General features: G+C 69.1%; 4 protein-coding genes across 4 annotated transcripts in view; 2 read left to right on the top strand and 2 right to left on the bottom strand.

Moving 5' to 3' along the window:
• Nucleotides 1-1,827, bottom strand: part of EMIHUDRAFT_416449 (hypothetical protein) — a gene marked incomplete at its 3' end in the record, with an annotated part of 4,378 nt that extends 2,551 nt beyond the window's left edge. The window contains exons 1-4 of the mRNA XM_005765332.1: nt 1,691-1,827; nt 675-766; nt 373-528; nt 125-308 (exon numbers count right to left, since the gene is read on the bottom strand). Coding sequence (XP_005765389.1) covers nt 125-308; nt 373-528; nt 675-766; nt 1,691-1,815 — 557 coding nt within the window. The remainder of the gene's footprint in view (nt 1-124; nt 309-372; nt 529-674; nt 767-1,690) is intronic.
• Nucleotides 1,828-7,877: 6,050 nt separating this feature from the next.
• On the top strand, nt 7,878-8,954 carry EMIHUDRAFT_104097 (hypothetical protein; the record flags this gene model as incomplete). The annotated part of the gene is made up of 1 exon (XM_005765331.1): nt 7,878-8,954. The coding sequence occupies one exon, from the start codon at nt 7,878-7,880 to the stop codon at nt 8,952-8,954; it is 1,077 nt and encodes a 358-aa protein (XP_005765388.1).
• A 1,563-nt stretch (nt 8,955-10,517) lies between these two features.
• On the bottom strand, nt 10,518-15,031 carry EMIHUDRAFT_464794 (hypothetical protein; the record flags this gene model as incomplete). Its single annotated transcript, XM_005765330.1, has 7 exons — nt 10,518-10,790; nt 10,873-12,355; nt 12,432-12,632; nt 12,722-12,993; nt 13,176-13,310; nt 13,433-14,284; nt 14,924-15,031. The coding sequence occupies 7 exons, from the start codon at nt 15,029-15,031 to the stop codon at nt 10,518-10,520; spliced, it is 3,324 nt and encodes a 1,107-aa protein (XP_005765387.1).
• Nucleotides 15,032-15,428: 397 nt separating this feature from the next.
• On the top strand, nt 15,429-20,125 carry EMIHUDRAFT_452118 (hypothetical protein; the record flags this gene model as incomplete). The annotated part of the gene is made up of 2 exons (XM_005765329.1): nt 15,429-16,542; nt 16,636-20,125. 2 exons carry the CDS (start codon nt 15,429-15,431, stop codon nt 20,094-20,096), a joined length of 4,575 nt encoding a protein of 1,524 aa, XP_005765386.1. The 3' UTR covers nt 20,097-20,125.
• Nucleotides 20,126-20,528: the final 403 nt, after the last annotated feature.

Below are 20,528 nucleotides of genomic sequence, written 5' to 3'. Positions count from 1 at the left end.
GAGGGGTACAGCGGGGGTACAGAGGGCAAGCGTGGAGACGAGGGGGAGATAGGGGGAGATAGGGGGAGATAGGGGGAGATAGGGGGAGATAGGGGGAGACCTTCCCGCTTCTAGGTGGCTCTGCCGAGGTCCCACGCCGCCTGGTGGGAAGTGGAGCGGCGCGAGCCCGCCCGGCGCCGGCTGCTGGCCGCTGTGCTGGCCGCTGTCCTCGTGCTGGGACGAGCCTCCGCCCTCGCGGCACGGCTCGCCGCCCCCTCCCCCCCCGCCCAGCTGGCCGTTGTCGTCGAGTCCCCACGAGTAGACTTGGCCTAGAAGGTTCCTAGAAGGTTCCTAGAAGGTTCCCAGAAGAAGCGCCCCACGAATAGACTTGGCCGTTGCGCAGAGCGGCGCACGAGTGGTGCCCGCCCGCGGCGATGCAGACCACGGCCTCGCCGCGCAGCGCCTCGACCCGCATGGGAGAGAGCCGGTTGGCCGTGTCGCCCTGCCCAAGCCGGCCGTGCTTGCCCTTCCCCCAAGAGTAGACGGCGCCTGGACCAACGACGGCGGTGCTCGTTAGCTCAGAGACGCTGCGCTTGTGTCCGTCCCTCGAGCAGGCGGCGCCTGAGTACCAACAGCGTCCTCAGAAGAACCAAACACAACAGAGAGTGCTCTGCGCTTGCCCCTCGAGGCGGCGCCGCTGTCGGTGAGCGCCATCGAGTGCTTGTACCCCGCCGACACCGCCACCACGCTGCACTCGCGCAACGCCTCGACGAGCTGCGGCACGTGCCTGTCCGAGAGGCAGCCGAGAGGTAGCCGGGAGGTAGCCGGGAGGTAGCCGAGAGGTAGCCGAGAGGTAGCCGAGAGGTAGCCGGGAGGCAGCCGGGAGGCAGCCGGGAGGCAGCCGGGAGGCAGCCGAGAGGCAGCCGAGAGGCAGCCGAGAGACAGCCGAGAGGTAGCCGAGAGGCAGCCGAGAGGCAGCCGAGAGGCAGCCGAGAGGCAACCGAGAGGCAGCCGAGAGACAACCGAGAGGCAGCCGAGAGGCAGCCGAGAGGCAGCCGAGGTACAGCCGAGAGGCGGCCGAGAGGCAGCCGAGAGGCAGCCGAGAGGCAGCCGAGAGGCAGCCGAGAGACAGCCGAGAGGTAGCCGAGAGGCAGCCGAGAGGCAGCCGAGAGGCAGCTGAGAGGCAGCCGAGAGACAGCCGAGAGGCAGCCGAGAGGTAGCCGAGAGACAGCCGAGAGGCAACCGAGAGGCAGCCGAGAGGCAACCGCCTGTCCGTCTCGTCTCCATGGCCGATGCGGCCGCGAGCGCCGGAGCCGAAGGTGTAGACGGAGCCTGAAACAGAAAACAAACAGAGCGCGCTATTGAGGACCTTTGTTGGGCGCGCCGGAGCCGAAGGTGTAGAAGGTGCCGTCCGCCGCCGCGCAGATGGAGTGGTAGCCTCCGGCAGCGGCGGCGGCGATGGGGATGTCGGCAAGCCGGCTGACGAGGGTTGGCTGGCAGCGGCGGACCTAGGGGGGAGATTGTGGGAGACTGTGGGAGACTGTTGGGAGATTGTGGGAGGAGGGTGGGCTGGCAGCGGCGGACCTAAGGTATGGGATGTGTGTGTGTGTGTGTGGGTGGGTGTGGGTGTGGGGGGGGGGGAACCTGGTCGCCGTGGCCGCACTGCCCGTCGGCGCCGCGTCCCCTGGTACCATACCTCCAGAGTATCGACTCCAGTGTGGGTTCAGGTCCCGTGGGTGGTGCGGTCTCTCGCCACGTGAAGAGCTGCCCGCTGCTGGAGATGGCGAGGGAGTGCTTGTTGCCCGCGGCGACGGAGCGGATCGCCACGCCCAGCATCGAGCGGATCGGCGTCGGCGAGGGAAGGCCCGCCTATTATTAGTACTACTACTACTGCCACTCTTCCTATTCCTATTATTATTACTGCGACTAGTGTTGTTAGCGTCGGCGAGGGAAGGCCCGCCTAACTCCACTCCTCCATTCCTCCATTCCCGTGTCCCGCTTTCTATCCCGCTTTCTAGGCCCCGCCCCGCCTCCGGCTGCTGCAGCGCGCCGTGGCCCAGCAGCCCGCGCCGGTCGGGGCCCTCTACCCGCTCGACGCCGGACGAGTAGAGGTTGCCTGCTCCAGACTCAGAGGAGTAGGAACTCGAGGAGGGGTGCAATCGACGCCGGACGAGGAGAGGTGTGCCGGTCTCGTCGACAAAGATGGTGTGCCACGAGCCTGCAGCAACCGACGCGAGTGGGACATCACCGTACGTGTGCGTGCTCAACGGAGTCAGTGATGGTGTGCCACGCGCCTGCAGAGACGGGTGAGGTCGGGGAGACCCTCCGCCTCTCCCGAGAGAGGAGGAGGCGGAGCCACGCGTCCTGAAGGAGGGGGGGGGGGGTAAGAAGGGGGGGCGGTCTAGGGGGAGGGAGGGAGGGAGGGAGGGAGGGAGGGGTGGAGGGGGGGAGGGGGGGGAGGGGGGGAGGGGGGGGGTGGAAGGGGGATGGAAGGGGGGTGGAAGGGGGGGGTAGAGGGCGGGGTAGAGGGTGGGGTAGAGGGCGGGGTGAGGGTGGGTGGGAAGGTGGTGAGGTCGCAGTTCTCTGCGAGTGTCCTCTCCGGAGAGGCGTCGGACGCCCGCGAGGACTCGCGCCGCCGCCGGTGCAAAGGGGAGGTGTGTGGGGGGAGGGGGGGGGCAGGAGGGAGGCGGGGGGGGATGTGGAGCCGAATCGGTCCACGCTGGGACAGCGGCAGCGGGTGCAACGGATGGCGGTGGGCGCGGCGGGCGAGAGTGAGATGTTGACGCGCGGGTGCCGCGGGCACGGGCGTGTCGGGTGCAGTGGGGCGGGGCGGCGAGCGCGCTCATGCGACGCTCGTGGCGGTCTTCTCCTACGGGCAGTCACCTCTCCAGGCGGGAGCGTCTCCGGCAGCCAGTGGCCGCCCTCGACAGCGCGGACGCGGAGCGCAGCCTCGAGGCTCGGCTCGAGGGTGCGCGACACGCAGGCGAGCCGGCCGAGGCAGTGCAGGTCGAGCCGGCTGCAGGCGGACGGGGGCGGGTGGCGCGGTGAGTGGACTGATATGCGTGCGTGAGTGCCTGGCGGCGCGCGGGAGAGTGAGGCAGGTGGGGAGCGGAGAGGACGAGCCGCCGCCTGAAGATGTGCGCCGACACCTCGGTCGGCAGGCCGACGAGGAGGGCTGTGGCATGGTCGCGGCGGGCCTTGGCTGACGCAGAGCGAAGTGACGGGGCCATGTTTGGATTGCGAGCCGTGTGTGTTCCCACATGCGGTGTCCAAACCGGCTCCGCCGCCTAGCGCCCCGCCCTCGCCGCCTAAAGCCACAGTCGTGGAGCAGGGGGTGATATGGATTTCATACACGCCGAGCGCGCAGGCGCGACACATCGGAGACAACAAGGGGATCCGACGTGAAAGAGCTATCGACATTGACGTTGACCCAGCCGATTCCACCAATGTCGACGTCATCACCTCCGCGGCTACCGCACTCTCGCTCGAGGACACCGTGGAGAATCGCACCGAGGACCTTGCCGAGGCGATAGGCCGAATCACTTTGGGCCCCGCCCCCGCCCCCACCCCTCGGGGTGGGGGCACCCGCCCCTGTCGGGCACCGCTTGCGGCGCCTGGCAGGGGCACCCCCTGGGTGGGGGCCGGCGATTCCCATGCCGGCTCTCCGCCACAACCCCGGCCGGGAGGGAATCCCTGCTCACAGAAAAGGGCTTCGCTCAGAGGCTCGCCGGGCCCGTGCGGCGCGCCGAGGCGGCGCCGAGGCCGGCGCCTTGCACCCGGCCCGCGGCCGGCCCCGCCTCGCCCCACCACTGACCGCCCTGCGGCCCCTGCGCAGGCGTACCACAGGCGTCGCTCAAAAAGCGACGCCGGGTGTGGGCTGATCCCTTGCCCCGTCACCCGCCGCGCCCTCGCCCGGCCGCCTCACCGCTCACGGAGCGCTCGGCTGCTCGCCGCCGCCGCCGCGCGTCCCGAGCCGCCACGCTTGCCCTTCCCTTGACGCGCTCTGCGCAAGCAGAGCGCGCGTCCTGGCACAGACGGAGCAGCGGCCGCGCCAGCGGTCGCTGCTCCGCCCCCCCGCCGTCGCGCGCGCCGCGCGCGCGCTGCCGCCGCCGTCGCCGCCGCCGCCTCCTCGGCGTCTCTCCCTCCGTGTGGTGTGTGGTGCGCGCTGAGCGCGCACGGCAGCGTCCCCACCCCTCGCGCGCGCGCGCTCCCGCCCCCGCCCCCGCCCCCGTCCCCGCCCCCGCCCCCGCTCCCAAGCGCCCCTTCCCCGGTGTGTGCGGTTAGGGCCTGTGTCTCGTGAGAGGGTATGTGATCTACGTGAGACCCTGTGATCCCCTCTCCCCTGTGCGTGTGGGTGTGCGTAGAAAGTGGAACCCATCGAGAGGTGCCGCGGCCGGAGCCGCCGTGTGTGACACATGTTGTGGGAAACCGTTTTTTCTGCGATCATGCAAACGAGACGGCCTGCGCAGCTTCTGACTATTTCTTGTTGGTCTTTAAAAATCTCTCTCTCAAACCATGAGACAAAAACAAACCATGTATGTACCGACGGTGAAGAACAGCCCTTCTCGACCGTCTGTGCTAGATCTGATCATAGATAGATAGATAGGAAGGCGAAACACAGTCCGACCTAGGAAGGGTGTTAGTTAGTAGATAGATAGTCAGTTTGTAGTTAGGAAGGTGAAGAACAGCCAGGCTCGGACTGGAGTGTGAGTGAGTGAGTATTCTTGATACGAAACCACGACGACACACACCAGTCGACTCGCATCGGTTGCCTCCATGAACGGCGGAGCTATTCTCGCGCCCACACCACACCTGGCTCCGCTCCAACGTGGACACGCCCATAGCTGGGGACACTACTAGGTCACGCATGGCATCACAGAAGTTTTATCTCTGGGCCCCGAAAGGCATCTCTAGCAGTGTCGTTACACATGCCCCCTCCCCTCCTGGGCGCATGCGCCTCACGTCTCGCCAGAGCATAAGCCCTTGGCGTGTGGCGAGACGAGTTTTTCGCCATCGCAGCGAGCAGCACACCACTCGCCGCAGCAGCCGGAGGCATCGCCGCAGCACTGGCTGCGCCGCGGTCCCGCACCCGTCGACGCAGCTCCCCCCGCGGAAGACCGCGCGTAGCGACGTCTTGACGATCGAGATGAGCGTGCCTGAAGCTGGCCCACCTACTGCCCCTGAGAGTTGGTTATTGAGTGGGATCAGCTCCCCCCCTTGGGATCGAAGCCGCCACAACCTCACACCCAACATCCCAGGCGGGATCAGAAGGGGACTCCACACCGGACACCGCCCGGGCTCAGCCCCCCTACCCGTCGACACACACACACGCTCGGACTGGACACCAACGCGGTATGGGTGGACCCGAGACAGATGATGACGAGACGCACGAGCGACACACAGACACCGAGCGACACACAGACACAAACAAGGGTGGGTGGTCGAGGTGAACCCACCCACCCAGCCTGGTCCCGAATCCAGCGCATACACGTAGAAAGTGCACGTATGTGTGTGTACACATGCTTCGAGTCGCCGGCCGTACGGCGTCCGCCGGCGCTGCGCTTGCCACCACGCTCGCCGGAGTCAACGCCATCGGCGAGGTGTCGTACCGCGAAGACCCGCAAGGCTTGGGCGAGGCTGCACGTCTCCTCCGCCTCTCGAGCACCGCGCCGCCGCGCCTCTCGGCGAGTCAGCAGGCGGACCTCGCAGCGAACGGCTATGTGGTGGTGGCTCGCTTCCTCACGGCCGCCCACCTGCGGGCGGCTCGCGCCGAGGTCGCCGCGATGCGCAAGGCCGGCGCATTCGCGCCTGCCGTCGGCGGGGAGGTGGTCCGGACCGACTCGGTGCACTGGCTCGGTATCAGAGCCGCGCAGCCCGCCCTGGTGGCAGCGCTCGCCGAGCTGCGCGCGCTGCCAGCGACGATGCGGAGCTTCGGTGGCTTTGAGGCGGCACGCGTCGAGGGCGCAGAGGCGGCCAGGCCACTCTTAGGCGTGCCGCGCGAGGGCCAGCTGGCGTGCTACGAGCCCGCTGCCAGCCGGGAGGGCCAGTGCAGCGGCGCTCGCTACCGCCCGCATCGGGACGGCTTCGCGAGCCTGCACCCTCGCGCTCTTCTCCTCCCGGGCATCTACATGCGAGAGGTGACCGCAGTCCTCTACCTCTCGCCGAACGAGGATGAGTGGGCGGGCGCGAGTGGCGGCGGGGAGGTTGTTGCCACGGGAGGGGCAGCCGCGGGGCGGCCGGGAAGCCTGGTGCTCTACCTCGACGCGGCAGCAGAGGACGAGCGGGGCGCGACCGCGAGCCGCGTCGCAGAGGTGCGGCCGGTGGCGGGGACGCTCGTCCTGTTTGACTCGCGCCGCATGCTTCACGAGGTGCTGCCTCACGGAGAGTGCTCGGCCGAGCGGGTCGCACTCACCGTATGGTTCGGGGGCGCTCATCGGGGCGCAAGCTTGCGCGATGTGTTGCGTGCCATGCTACCGGCGCGGTGCTTGGGTGTATTGTAGTCTGCTGTGTGCAAGAGGACGTCCGTTGCTGTAGCGAGCGTGATGCCGTGATCAACGGCCAACGGGGGGTTTGTGTGTTGTACTGTTGAGAGGGGCGCGAGCGGGCGGACGCGGTGGGCGCGCGGGGGATGGGCGTGTGTGTGTGGGCCGTGAGAGCCAAGCTCTGACCCAGACTCAAGAGTTTCTTGTCATCAACAGAGTAGAGCCGTACTCTACTCTCTAGATCGTAGATGCCAAGCTCTGACCTCGGGGGCCGATGTGACCAAGCGCTAAATACATATATAAAAACGGACACCTCTCTACTGTGAGATGGGTAAAAAGGAACAGGTCCCCGCCCTTGCGATCTTTGTGCAGGGTTCTTTGTGGGTGTGGTCGGCGACTAGCCGGGGTCAGTTCGGCGCCGGTGCCACCGTGAGCGTCCGCGGGTTCCTCGCGCGTCCGGCTGCCGGTGCCGCGAGCGTCCCAAGTGGTACCTTGCAGGCCCGGCTTCTAGGCGCCACAGCATTAGGCTTTAGGCGCCACAGCCTGACAGTGCAAGCTTCCGAGCAGACGGGTTTGGATGCTTTGCGCCGCATTCCTGGCGACCCGCCAAGAGCCTCCAGGGAGACGGCGGGTGGGTGGCTGAGCCGGCTCGGCTTCTAGGCGCCACAGCATTAGGCTTTAGGCGCCACAGCCTGAGCCCCGCCGGCGGTGAGGGTCCACCAGACGGGTACCAGCTGCCGGGGTGGCGACGGGGGGCACCGCCGGGCGGCGGGGCGCAGCGCGAAACCACCACGCCGCCGCCGAGCATGTCGGACGCCGCGGCGCTGGCTCGGCGAGGCGCCCTACGCTGCGCACGAGCAGCATCCCCCGCCAGCGCGGCCGCGGCGGCGAGGCCCCCCACCGGGAGGAGATCGGGCTCCTTCACCTCCAATGCCGCTGGCGACAGATTAAGGCTGTCGATAGCAAGCTGTAGTCCAGCCGTGGAGGAGAAGGGGGCCGCGTCGAGGAGCCCGCACGTGAGCAGCTCGTTCAGAAAGCGCGCCCATGCGGTCCCGGTGAGGGCGAGATCCAGCGGGCAAACCATCGGAGCGGGAGAGTCGGCGGGGGGCGCCGAGAGGCGCAGCCGCCGGCCGAAGACGCGCAGCATCGCGTGCTGCGGAAGCTGTACGCGCGCCGCTCCGCTCGGCGCAGCCGCAACCGGCCTCCAGCGGAGGCAGGCGGTAGCCACCACTAGCGGGTGGGCAGCGGGACTCTGGACGGGGGCGTCGGGCCCCGTTTGGGCTAGGCTTCAGCCCCCGTTCAGGGTCGGACACCCAAACGGTTTCGGGCTTCCTCCTTGGTGCCCCGAGTAGAGCGCGATCTCACGATGGCGAGCAAGAGAGAGCGCTCCGTCGCCGCCAGTCGGAGCTGGCCGAGATGAGGAAGGAGATGCCCGCCGTGCCGGCGTACACCAATGCCCTGGCCGCAAAGGCGACGCTCATCCGCGCCCTCGAGGCCACATACTCCTCCACCCTCACCTGCGCCGACGATGGGAAGGAGGTCAACGTCTCTTGGAAAGTGCGCAAGAGCTGGCTACCTGCCGACCTGCAGCAGCTGCTCTTCCCGCCGCCGCCGCCGGAGGATGCGGCGCCCGAGCCGCAAAAGCAGGAGAAGAAGCGGCGCAAGCTCGGCTCCGGTGCGTACCAGTGCACCGGCGCTCTGCCGATCGCGGGGCCACTCCTCGTGCTCTCGCCGGGGCGCGCGCAGCAGCCTCGCGCCGCTGCGCCACCGCTGCTGCTTGGCCCCGGCGCTGCGGAGAACGCGGCGCTGCAGCCGGGACTCCCACCTGCAGTCAGGGTACTGCCTCTCAACCTACCCACACCGGGCCCTGCCGCATCACCGTCGGGCCGCCGCCCCGACATGGGCCGTGGGTCGGTGAACCTGCTCCGCGCCGACCTGTCGGCAGCGCGGCCCAACATGCCCATCGCCCACGGCGCGGCCTCCTTTCCACCGGGCGCCCTCGCCCGACTCATTGGGCTGCAGGACTATGCCGAGCTCAACGGAGCGCAGGTCAAGATCATCAAGTACCTGACGTCGAGGGAGAGGTACGTCGTCGACTTTCCTGGGGGTGAGCGGGAGCGCCCCGTCACCGTGGCGCCGCACCGCCTCATCCCAGAGAGGGATAGCACGCCGCGTGAGTTCGTCATCTCGCTCTCCGACGACGAGCAGCGCGAGTTTATGCGCGACGTCCGGCTCGGCTCGAGTGTCAACCAGCACGCCTACCCAAACATCCACATCGCCCTCGAGCCGCCTCTGCCGCCGCCGCACGCGCTGCAGGCGTGCACGCCGCCACCGGTGCGAGTCGCCCGACACGTCGTGAAGAACGCTCGCTTCTGCATCTTTAAGCGGCGGCGCAGCTTCCGGCTCGGCGCGGGATCGGCTGGCGCTGCCGAGGCCTACAGGCTCAAGTGCACGTCGCGTGCGCTCCGCTGGGAGCTCTGCGCGCGCGAGTGAGGCCGCGATACCATGTGTGGCTGCAGCGGCGCCACCGGCGCGCAAAACTAGTCCGAGCGCCGCCTCGGGTGCTAGGCACTGCGCTCCTGAGATAGTAGGATGCATGGCCCACACTGGCGGCCGGCAGAGAGCGCGCAGTCGGCGCACAGCAGCAGCAACCTGCGGCCACGGGCCATGAGACGCTAAGTTGCGCGCATTGCTGCAGAGGCTCGCGCGTGGCGGGAGGGGCGAGAGGGCCGTGTCTGGCTCGCCGAGGCTGCACTCGGTCTGGGTGCTGGAGGCGAGCACACTTGTGTTGCGGGTTGGGTCAATGGGAGGGTGTACTGCTCTTTCTGCAGCCATGTGGAATGGGTGGCACGGCGCCGCAGAAGGTGCTGGGACTGCCATGCAGAAATGCTGCCATGTGCAGTGCGCGGCGGCTTGGAGCTCGCCTCGGGCGGTTCCCACAAGTCCGTGCGGAGGTCCTGGCGGCCAGCAAGTCGCAGAGCACGCCGCGCAGCGCAGAGCGCGCCCCGGCGCCGAATAAGTATATAAGATTTTCTGCACCGACGTGGAATTTTATTGATACCAACAGGTAGGAATGCGGTTGCTCATGACCATCTGCTCGCTCGGCGCCGAGTGGAAGGACCCCTCAAAGATCCCGGTGAAGGAGATCATCGAGGAGTGGTGGGCACAGAGCTCGCGCGGGCGCTACGAGAGCCAAGTGTGGAGCACCTGCCTTGGCGGAGCTGGTCGGCGCTGCGGACAGCGGTGATGGGGAGTGGCGGCGGCGGCGGAGCCCCCATGCCCCAGGTTGCTGGCCCTGCGGCTGGTGCGGGGGAGGAGGCGGGCGATGGCGATGGCATCATGGCCGCCACGCTCTTCTCCTGGATGGGGGGCGGTCGTAGTGGCTAGTGGGGGGTCCACCGGCGGCCGGCGCCCAGCCGGGCTGCGCCCGGCTGGTGGGCGGTCGGTATTGTGCTCGGTATTTTACCATACCACTCTCTGCTCATACCATACCACTCCCTAGGAGAATCAAATAAGTGGTAAATACCACTCATTTACCAGTAAATGGCAAGCACTGCGTCGGCCTGTCTGCTGTCTGGAGTGATCTGTCGGCGGTCAGTACGGACCGATCAGGTCAGAGTTTTCTGATGGTTGAAGGGTCTATCTGTATGTACTCCTCGAGATCTCTCCAAATCTGCCCTCTGATCAACCGTGATCATTCGGGAAGTCGGTGCTAGCTGAGACTAGCGGAGCCGGAGCCCCGTTTCCGCACTGCTGCACACGGCGCACGGTGCCTCCGGGGGCCCCCGCCTCCCCCCAGAGTCAATCGTTTGATTTTTAGTCTCTCACGCCTCCTCACTGGCCACGCTCACACTAAGCGCGACAGGACGATTTCGAGCTCTTCCCAGAGACCCCAGAGTGCAGTCCCCCGCCCCAAGGCACGCTCCCCTCTGCGTGCGTGCGACAGTCACAGCTCGGCTCTCGCCCGTGGGAAAGCGAGCTTGCAGCCAACCACGCCTGGTTGGGGCGTCCCTTCCCTCTGCCCCCCGAACGAACATCATCAAAGCGGCCGAATTCTCAGACGAGCAGCCGCAGCACCACCGCCACCCGCCCGCCGCCGCCGCCGCCGTGCGCCGCCGCGTCGAAGCGGATGCGGCGGTACGTGGTCGGCAGACCACCGCCGTGCATCGCGTTGATCAGCCCCGCCAGCCGCGCCCGCACCTCCCGCTCCGTGCCCCTGAGCAGGTGCTCGCGCAGCTCGGGGCGGCGGCGCAGATGCGCGTGGTCATACATCACGTCGCCGAGCACGCTGGTTGCAATCTCGTCGACCACCGCCCGGAGGAGGTGAGTCTGGCGGCGGCGGCGGAGGCGGCGTGACCGGCGTTGGGTCGGGCGGCGGCGGCGGCGGCAGCGCTTGCTCCCAGCGCCGGACCATGAACTGCAGCTCCTGGAAGAGGGGCGGCGACTGCGAGAGAAGGCCCTCCTGCGTGAAGCCCCGCCCCGGGCTCTGCAGCGGCCACGGCTCGTCCTGCCGCCCGCGCAGCGCCGGGTCCTCTTGCTCGGGCGCCGGTTCAATGTACGGCCAGCCGGGCAACGCCGCCAAGTTGATGTCACGGACGGCGTTGGGCTGGAGCAGCGGCGCGAGGCGCGGCGACGCCTCGAAGAACTCGCGGTACCGCTCGAGCAGGGCCGCCCACGCCGGGTCGTGCGCCGCCCACGCCGCCGCCTCGGCCGCCATTTCTCCGTCTTGCAGCAGCGCGTGCACAAACGGCACAAACACGCACGAGTAAGTACGGCTGACGGTCGCGGCGTGGCGCAGCCGCTCCAGCAGGCCGGCAAGGAGAGGCGAGGGGGCGTCGACTGGCGGCGGAGGAGGTGGAGGTGGCGGCAGCGCTTGCTCCCAGCGCCGGACCATGAACTGCAGCTCCTGGAAGAGGCGCGGCGACTGCGAGAGGAGACCCTCTTGCGTGAAGCCTCTTGCGTGAAGCCGCTGCAGCGGCCGCTCCAGCAGGCTGGCGAGTAGGGGCGAGGGGACGTCGACTGGCGGGACGAGGGCGGCGGAGCAGCGGCGGCAGCGGCAGAGCGGGCAGGTCGGGCAGCGGTCGAGGCACGCGACGCACATGACGCCGAAGCAGCAGCACAGGATGCAGGCCGAGCCGGGCTGCGGCGGCTCGCGGCAGACGGCGCAGATCGGGGCGGGCTCGCCGCGCACCTCGGCAACCCGCTCGTGGAGGCGGAGGAGGGACCGGCCGGGGGCGAGGAGGGGGCCGCCCCCGCCGAGGCCGGCCAGCTCGCTCAGCACGGCGGGGCCCTCGGCGAGGGCGCGCTGGAAGAGGGTCGCGACCCGCCGCCGCTCGTGGATGGAGATGTCCATCGCGTTGAGGATCGAGCCGACCAGCGTGTCAAGCGTCACCGTTTTCCGCGACCGCCGCGGCCACGCCCGGAAGCGGGACCACATCTGCCCGTCGCGCCGGATCTGCGCCTGCTGGCGCGCCTCTCTCGCGCGCGCCGCGCGCTCCCGCCGCTCCCGCTCGCGCGCCACCGCCGCAAGCTGCTGCTCCTCCTCCTGCCGCCGCCGCCGCTCCTCCTCCTCCCGCCGCAGCGCCGCCGCCTCCTCCCCCTCCTCCTCGCTCTCCTCGCCGCTCTCCTCGCTCTCCTCCCCGCCGCTCTCCTCGCTAAGGACGCTGCTGCCGTCGAGCGAGCCCTCGCCCTCCTCGCCCTCGCCGTCGGCGGGCAGCAGCGCCTCGGGCGGGAGCAGGTCGACGAGCCGCTCGCTGGAGAGGGTGACCGCCGCCTCGGCGCCCTGCTCGGCGATGCACTGCCGCAGGTTGGCGTTGTTGGCCGCGAAGTTGGCGTCGATCTCGAGCAGGTCGGCGCGCTGGTGGAGGCGGTGCAGCCGGTGGTGCAGCACGAACCTTTGAAAGAGGGAGGAGGAGCGGTCAGCGCGGCGCGGGCGCGAGGGCGGGGGGTGCGGGCGCGGGGCGGGCGCACTGGCCCAGCGCGGCGGCCACCTCTCGGCCGTAGAGTCGCTCGACCAGCTCGACGAGCCGCGGGTCGAGCCGGATCGGCCGGATGAGCCGGTTGACGCGCTGCCACTGCTCGTTGCGCGAGGCGACGCTGGTGTTGTGCGGGTACATGTTGAGCCCCACCATGATCATCGAGTTGTTGAGGCCGCGGCAGCCGATGTTGGACCTGCGGAAGAAATGGGGGGAGGGGGGGTGAGCGAGTGGCGATGGCGGCGCCAGTGGGGGGGGGGGGGGAGGGGAGGAGGGGCAGCGCACAGCACGATGATGTCGTACTCGAGCGCTTTGAAGGCGGCGATGACGCGCTCCGTGTTGCGGAAGGGCGCTGTGTCCTCGGCTCTCGAGAGGCGCGTGTACGCGACCGCGACGCGCAGCGGCCGGCCGGTGACTGGCGACGGAGGCAGCCGCGCCGCGATGCCGCAGAGCTGGCGCCAGACCTCCTCGCCGCCCGAGTTGCGGGCGTTGAAGAGCACGCCCTGCGTGGGGATGCGCCACTCGTCGTGCTGGTTGAGGAGTTTGCGGCAGAAGACCTGCCAGCGGGGAGCCGGAAAGGGGGGGGGGGGGGGGTCCGGGGGGGGCCCGGGGGGCAAAAAAAGGCGGAAAAGAGGGGGCGAAGAGGGGAAGGGAGGGAAGGGAGAGGGCGAGGAGAGGAGGGGCTAGCGGGGCGTGCCTGGAGGTGCTGCTGCTGCGCGCGCCGGTTGGTGCGGATCACGTCCACGTCCTCCTCCGTGAGCGGCTCGTCCCCGATGCGGCGCCCGCCCACCACGAGCCCGTGCGCGCAGAGCGTCGTGACGGTGAGCTGGCAGGCGTCGTAGGAGCGGTACAGGTCGCCGTACGTGAAGCGGACCTGCGGCGGGGGAGAGGGGGGCGGTGAGGGGGAGAGAGGAGAGGGGGGGGGGACGGTGCTCCGCGCGCCAGCTCGGGCAGGTCGCGCATCCACTCGGCGCAGGTGCCCAAGAAGAGGTTGACCCACGAGGCCCAGAGCGTGCGCTGGATGATGTCCCAGCTGAAGCTGCCGCGCCGCTCGTCGGGGTTGTTGCCGTAGTCGCCCTCGTCGGCCCAGAGCGCGCGGACGTCGGCCGGCCCGATGTGCCCCGCCTCGCACGCGCGCGCCACTTTGTCTTGCGTCGCGAGCACGATCCACGCCTGCTCAAAGTCGCGCCGGTGGCGCAGGTTCTCGCGCGGGTTGAAGCGGTCGGGGAGGACGTAGACGTGGCGCGCGAGCTCGATGACGTGGGTGCGGCGGAGGCCGAGCCGCGAGCAGAGCGACGACGCCTCCGCGGCGTGGTGCAGCTCGTTGCGGCACGCGTCGCAGCAGGCGGGCTCGGCCTGCCTCGCTGCGGCGCGGCACTCGCGGCAGGGCCTCTCCTCGAGGCAGAGGCCCTCGTCGAGGAGCTCGTTGATGTTGGTGCAGAAGGGGAAGACGATGAGGTGCCGCGCCGCCGTCGGGGGCACACCGCACCCCGGCGGCGGCGTCGCAGCGTGCGGGAAGAGGACGATGGCGAGGGCGATGGAGAGGCTTTTGCCCGCCCCGGGTGCGAGAAAGGCAAAGCAGCGGCGGGCGGAGAGCCACGCGTCGCGGGGGAGGTGGGGCGCGCCGTCGCCGCCCTCGGCCTGCGCGACGGCGACGAGCTCGAGGACGTGCCGCGCCCGCTCCGCGATCAGGGTGGGCAGGTTCCTCTGGTACGCGCGGAGCTGCGGGTTGTCAGGCGGCAGGTTGCCACGCTGGTGCAGGTGGCGCCAGACGCGGTTGGAGAAGTCGGCGAGGTCGCGGCCCCCACCCGTCGCGGCGAGCAGGAGCGCAAGCGAGCGGGCGGCGGCCTCGGAGCTCGGCGGCGCGACGGCGGGTGTGGCTCGCGCCTCAGGGCTTGCGTGAGCGGGCTCCCCCCGCGCCGCCTCGCTTTTCGCACGGACTGACGGGGCTCGCGGCGAAGCGGGCGGGGCCCGCAGGCGCGTGCGGGCCGTCAATCGGGGAGCGCGTCGGCGCGTTCGAGAGGGTGGGCATCGGAGCGAGAGTGAGCTGTCGACAAGTGCTGAGAGGCGACGTGGGCCTGTCCACGACGCGTCCATGATGAGGGGTGAGCTAACACAAAATCACAGTGGGTGGTAAGCGAAACGAGTCACTTAACAGGGGTCGATTAGTGCGGGCCACCCTGTCCAGAGGCGGAGGTGCCTTTCTGGGATCTTGCGATCGAGTCTATGCAACCCTCGGCCACGCTCTCCTTTCGTGGCTGATAATGCTGATAAGCATTCGCAGACCAGGCGATGGAGATGGCGGGGAGCACGGATGTGACTGCTCACCAAGGCCGAGGGGGGCACGACACGCACCGACCCTTCACGAACCGAAAGGCCGTGCCCGGCGTGCAAGGGGCACGGTAATCCGGGCACGTGTTGGGCGCCCCATTCCGTATGGCGGCTAGGTTGGCTCAGGGCCCCGTCCACTTCCCTCGACCCTCCCACTTGGCGCGTGAAGATGAAGAGATGCCACCCAGGCCGGCCAGGGCAAGGGCGGAGGGCGAGAGCGGAGGGCGGAGGGCTGGGCGGAGGCAAGGGCGGGCGGAGGGCCATAGGGTTTTTTTTCGTTGGCCGAAGCCTCGTTGGCCGAATTACTGTGCCTTCCCCGCGGGCACAGCCTTTCGGTTCGTGAAGGGTCGGTGCGTGTCGTGACACCCTGGAACACCCGTACCCCCGCACCATCTCCGTCGCTTGGTTCTACAACCTTTGTTTGCCACCACCGGGAGGCGGCCAGGGCTTCATAGACTCGGTCGAGAGACCCCAGATTGGCATCCATGCCTCTCTGGACAGGGTGGCCCGCCACAACGACCCCTGGAATTGCGACTCGCCGCTTTCCTCCCGCTGTGATTCTGTGTGAGCTCTGTGTCTTGATTAATCATCAATATAGAGATCTCTCTCAATATACTCGAGTACCTACTCGAGTACACCCAGCTGATAAGGTGAGTCGCCGATGTCAATGGACGCGTCTCTGCCCTCGCCGCCTTTTCTCGAGCCGACCCACGTCGCGCTCGCGCTGCTGCGGCTCGCGATCCGCCGCTTCGAGGCCGCGCTGACGCCGCGCGTCAAGCAGTGGGCGTTCGAGACGTGGGGCGACGAGCCGCAAGGCGTCGCGGCCGAGGAGCGGGAGCGGCTCAAGGCAAAGCACGACTACGTGCCTCGCTGGGCGCACCTGTGCCGCGAGTGCCTGAGCGAGAATTTTGCGCGCGACTTCAACAAGGACTACCTCGACGAGTGGGACGCCTACCGCCTCGGCGAGGTCATCCAGCTCCACCTCGACGCCTTCAAGCCGCCGCCCGCGAGGGAGAGCGACGCGGCGAGCGAGATCTACCGGAACCGCGTGCACCACGTCGGCTTCCTGCGCAACAGCCTGGCCCACCCGTCGCTCGGCCAGCCCTCCGTCTCCGAGTGCCTCGCCGGCAGCAAGGCCGTCCTCGAGGTGCTGCGAGCGCACGGAGAGGGCGTCGGCGAGGCGGCGCTGGCCCTGCCGCTGCTGCAGCGCATTGCAGAGGCGGAGGCGGAGCGGCGCGCCGCGCCGGGCAGCCCGTCGAGCGTGATGGGCGAGGGCACGCCGCTCGTCGTCGACCTGACCGTCGACCTCAGCGACGAGCAGCTGCGCCACTCGGTGCTCGAGAGCGCCCTACAACACACAGCGGCGGCGCTGGGCGGCGCCATCTGCGAGCGGTGGGAGGGGGCGCCGCCGCCGTGGCTGAAGCTGCCGATGGACCTAGCGGGGAAGCCGCCGGGTGGCGGGAAGTCCATCTGCGCCGCGCTGATGAGCCACGGCAAGGAGCTCAAGAAGAAGTGGCCGGCGGCGGCTGCGAAGAAGGCGTCTCTCGAGCCTCTGATGGGAAAAGCGGGGGCGCTGCTGGCGGCGAGGCACGACCGCGAGCACGGCAAGCTCGACAGCTTCGACTGGGCGCGGGTCGGCGGGCTAGTAGGCGATCTGGCCGATGCCTTTGACTCGCTGCAGCTGCCGGCGGGGCGGCTTCTAGAGCTGGCGGCGGCGAGGGGAGGAGAGGCGGCGGCGGAGCTGGACCAGGCTTTCCAGCAGCTACAGCTGTCGGGTGACGCGGCGGCGGCGACGGCGGCGGTGCCGGTGCACTTGCGAGGCGCTCCCAGCGCGAGCAGCCTTCGCATCGGCTTCCGCGATCCGCGAGGCGCGCACGGCTACCTCGTCGGCCGCGACAGCTTGGTGGAGGAGGTGGCGGCGCGGCTGCGAGACTCTGCGCATTGCGTCGCGGCGCTGCACGGCGAGTCTGGCGCCGGCAAGACGGTCGCGGCGATCGCGGTCGGGTTCGCGACGCAAGCTGAGCTGCCGTGGCAGGAGTTCATGCAGGGCAGCTCGCCGCTGACGTTCCGGCAGGAGCTGGCCCGCTTCGCTCGCACGCACGCGACCGGCTTGGCGGCGGACGCAGATGAGGTAGAGGCGGTGGAGGCGGCGCGACGGCACTTTGCGGCGAGCAGCGGCTGGCTGCTGATAGTGGATGATATCGGGGCGGGCGAGGCGGCGCTGGCGGGCGTGCTTGCGCTGCTGCCGCGAGGGAGCGACGGGCGGGTGGCGGGGCGGGTGCTTCTGACGAGCCAGCGGCGGGAGGCGTTGCCGGAGGAGGTGGCGGCGTGGGAGGTGGGCGGGCTGAGCACGGACGAGTCGATGCAGCTGCTGGCGGCGGGGCGGCCGCCGATAGGAGATGCGATCCTGAGCGACGAGGAGGTTGGATTGCGGCGCTACTTGGAGGAGGAGCTGAGCAGCGGCCAGGGCGGCGCAGCTAGCACGCAACTCCCTCTCGACGTGGCGCTCCTCAAGAGCGCGTTCGTCGGCTTGCAGGACAAGAAGGGGCCGGACGGCGCAGTGACTGAGACGGCGCTGGAGCGGGCGCGGGGCATCATGCGGCGGTGGCGGGCGGAGCCGATGCCGAGTCTGGAGGGGGCGCACGACGTGCAGAAGCGGTGCGTGCGGCGGCGGCACGGCGCTGTGCGGGAGCTGATCCGGCGGCTCGACGAGTGCGGCTTGGAGGGGGAGATGGTTGCTGCGGCGCGGTCGCTGCTGGCGATGCTGTCGGTGCTGAATGCAGACGGCGTGCCGTCGCGGCTATTTGCGTCGCGGGAGGGGCTGGGCGAGGGCTCTGGCATGGGCGGTGGCTCGCTGTTTGGCGACAGCGGGCTCTTCGCATCCGCCGCCACGGCTCTGGAGGCGGTGGGGCTGGTTCGCATCGAGGGCGGCGACGCTTTGCACATGCACCAGCTCGTCCAGCGGTCGGCGAGGCACGTGCTGACGCGCGCGCCAACAGCGGAGGAGCTGCTGCCGGAGCGGTCGCTGGCGGAGTGGGGGGCGCTGCGGGCTGTGCTGGGTGCTCGCTTTGTGCCGCGTGCCGGCGAGCACAGCCACCGCGAGGACGTCGACGCGCTGCAGCCATGCGTTGAGGCGCTGCACGGTGCGGGCGTGCTGTCGCCGCTTTGGCAGGCGGCGCTGGCAGGCGGCCTTGGCGGGTGGCATAACGGCAGGGGTGGGATGGCTCATTGGGAGGTGGGGGAGGCGCTGTTACGCGAGGCGCTGGAGGCGAGCCGAGAGACGCTCGGCGACAACCACCCGGACACGCTCACCTCGATCAACAACCTCGGCATGCTGCTGGAGGCCAAGGGCGACCTGGACGGCGCGGAGGCGCTGCTTCGCGAGGCGCTGGAGGCGAGGCGAGAGACTCTCGGCGACAGGCATCCGAGGACGCTCACCTCGATCTACAACCTCGGCTCGCTGCTACAGGACAAGGGCGACTTGGAGGGCGCGGAGGCGCTAAAACGCGAGGCGCTGGAGGGGCAGCGAGAGACGCTCGGCGACCGGCACCCGAACACGCTCACTTCAATCAGCAACCTCGGCTCGCTGCTGAACGCCAAGGGCGACCTGGACGGCGCGGAGGCGCTGCTTCGCGAGGCACTGGAGGCGATGCGGGAGACGCTCGGCGACCGGCACCCGAACACGCTCACCTCGATCAACAACCTCGGCCAGCTGCTGAACGCCAAGGGCGACTTGGAAGGCGCGGAGGCGCTGCTTCGCGAGGCGCTGGAGGCGATGCGGGAGACGCTCGGCGACCGGCACCCGAACACGCTCGGCTCGATCAACGACCTCGGCTCGCTGCTGCACAGGAAGGGCGACTTGGACGGCGCGGAGGTGCTGTGTCGCGAGGCACTGGAGGCGAGCCGAGTGGCACTCGGCGACAACCACCCGGACACGCTGTTCTCGATCAACAACCTCGGCTCGCTGCTGCACAGGAAGGGCGACTTGGAAGGCGCGGAGGCGCTGCTTCGCGAGGCGCTGGAGGCGCAGCGAGAGACGCTCGGCGACCGGCACCCGAACACGCTCACCTCGATCAACGACCTCGGCTCGCTGCTGAACGCCAAGAGCGACGTGGACGGCGCGGAGACGCTGCTTCGCGAGGCGCTGGAGGCGAGGCGAGAGACGCTCGGCGTCCTGCACCAGAACACGCTCACTTCAATCAGCAACCTCGGCTCGCTGCTGAACGCCAAGGGCGACTTGGGCGGCGCGGAGGCGCTGCTTCGCGAGGCGCTGGAGGCGATGCGGGAGACGCTCGGCGACAGGCATCCGGACACGCTCACCTCGATCAGCAGCCTCGGCTCGCTGCTGGAGGCCAAGGGCGACCTGGGCGGCGCGGAGGCGCTGTTACGCGAGGCGCTGGAGGGGCAGCGAGAGACGCTCGGCGACAGGCACCCGAGCACGCTCGGCTCGATCAACAACCTCGGCGAGCTGCTGAAGGCCAAGGGCGACCTGGACGGCGCGGCGTTGCTGCTTCGCGAGGCGCTGGAGGCGAGCCGAGAGACGCTCGGCGACAGGCATCCGAGGACGCTCACCTCGATCAGCAACCTCGGCTCGCTGCTGGAGGCCAAGGGCGACCTGGGCGGCGCGGAGGCGCTGTTACGCGAGGCGCTGGAGGGGCAGCGAGAGACGCTCGGCGTCCGGCACCCGGACACGCTCGCCTCGATCAACAACCTCGGCCAGCTGCTGCACGCCAAGGGCGACCTGGACGGCGCGGCGTTGCTGCTTCGCGAGGCGCTGGAGGCGAGCCGAGAGACGCTCGGCGACAGGCATCCGAGGACGCTCACCTCGATCTACAACCTCGGCTCGCTGCTACAGGACAAGGGCGACTTGGAGGGCGCGGAGGCGCTAAAACGCGAGGCGCTGGAGGCGCAGCGAGAGACGCTCGGCGACCGGCACCCGAGCACGCTCAAGTCGATCAACAACCTCGGCACGCAGCTGCTGAAGGCCAAGGCCGACTTGGACGGCGCGGAGGCGCTGTTCCGCGAGGCGCTGGAGGCGCAGCGAGAGACGCTCGGCGACAGGCATCCGAGCACGCTCACCTCGATCAGCAACCTCGGCTTGCTGCTGTACGCCAAGGGCGACTTGGAAGGCGCGGAGGCGCTGCTTCGCGAGGCGCTCGAGGGGCTTCGAGCCGTGTTGGGCGACAACCACTCGAACACACGCTCAGCGCTGCAAAGTGTGATGGCGTGCAAGAGAGCGCTCGCCGCCAGTCGGCCGAAGCAGGGTCAAAATGAGCGATGCGCTTGCGGCTCGGGTCTCAAGTTCAAAAAGTGCCACGGCAAGCCGTAGTTTTCTTATACGCACAACATAAAAGTCTCCCCGCTCCTGGGCTTGCGTTCTCTGCCGTCTGCGTGAGACCGCACTTGGTTTAAAGTCACGTCATTAAATAGAAAAATCGCACGCGCGCTCACGCGCGCGCTCAGGAATGTCAGTACCTATGCTGAGGAGTGCGGGACGACCCCGTATGACCTCTTCCGAGCACTTTCTCCCCATGAAATCTCTGCATACTGCGTCCCACACAGGAAAGCAGACGTGCGATTCCTCTCGGTTCCCTGTTTCTGGCATAACCGCAGTCGCACGCGCACCGCTGCCCCCAGCGATGATCACGCATGGCGTGGCACGGCGGATAGGCCCGCCTGCGAGCGTGGAAGACAGTCGCGGGGCGTGAGGTCTCAATGTATCGCAGGCTACAGCGGGCGCTTCGAGCGTCGGGCGGCGTGC

The sequence above is a fragment of the Emiliania huxleyi genome (genome assembly GCF_000372725.1).
Source record: "Emiliania huxleyi CCMP1516 unplaced genomic scaffold EMIHUscaffold_56, whole genome shotgun sequence".
Taxonomy (NCBI): Eukaryota; Haptophyta; order Isochrysidales; family Noelaerhabdaceae; genus Emiliania; species Emiliania huxleyi.
The sequence above is the reverse complement of the archived record's forward strand: the minus strand, read 5'-3'. Positions and strand labels throughout refer to the sequence as shown.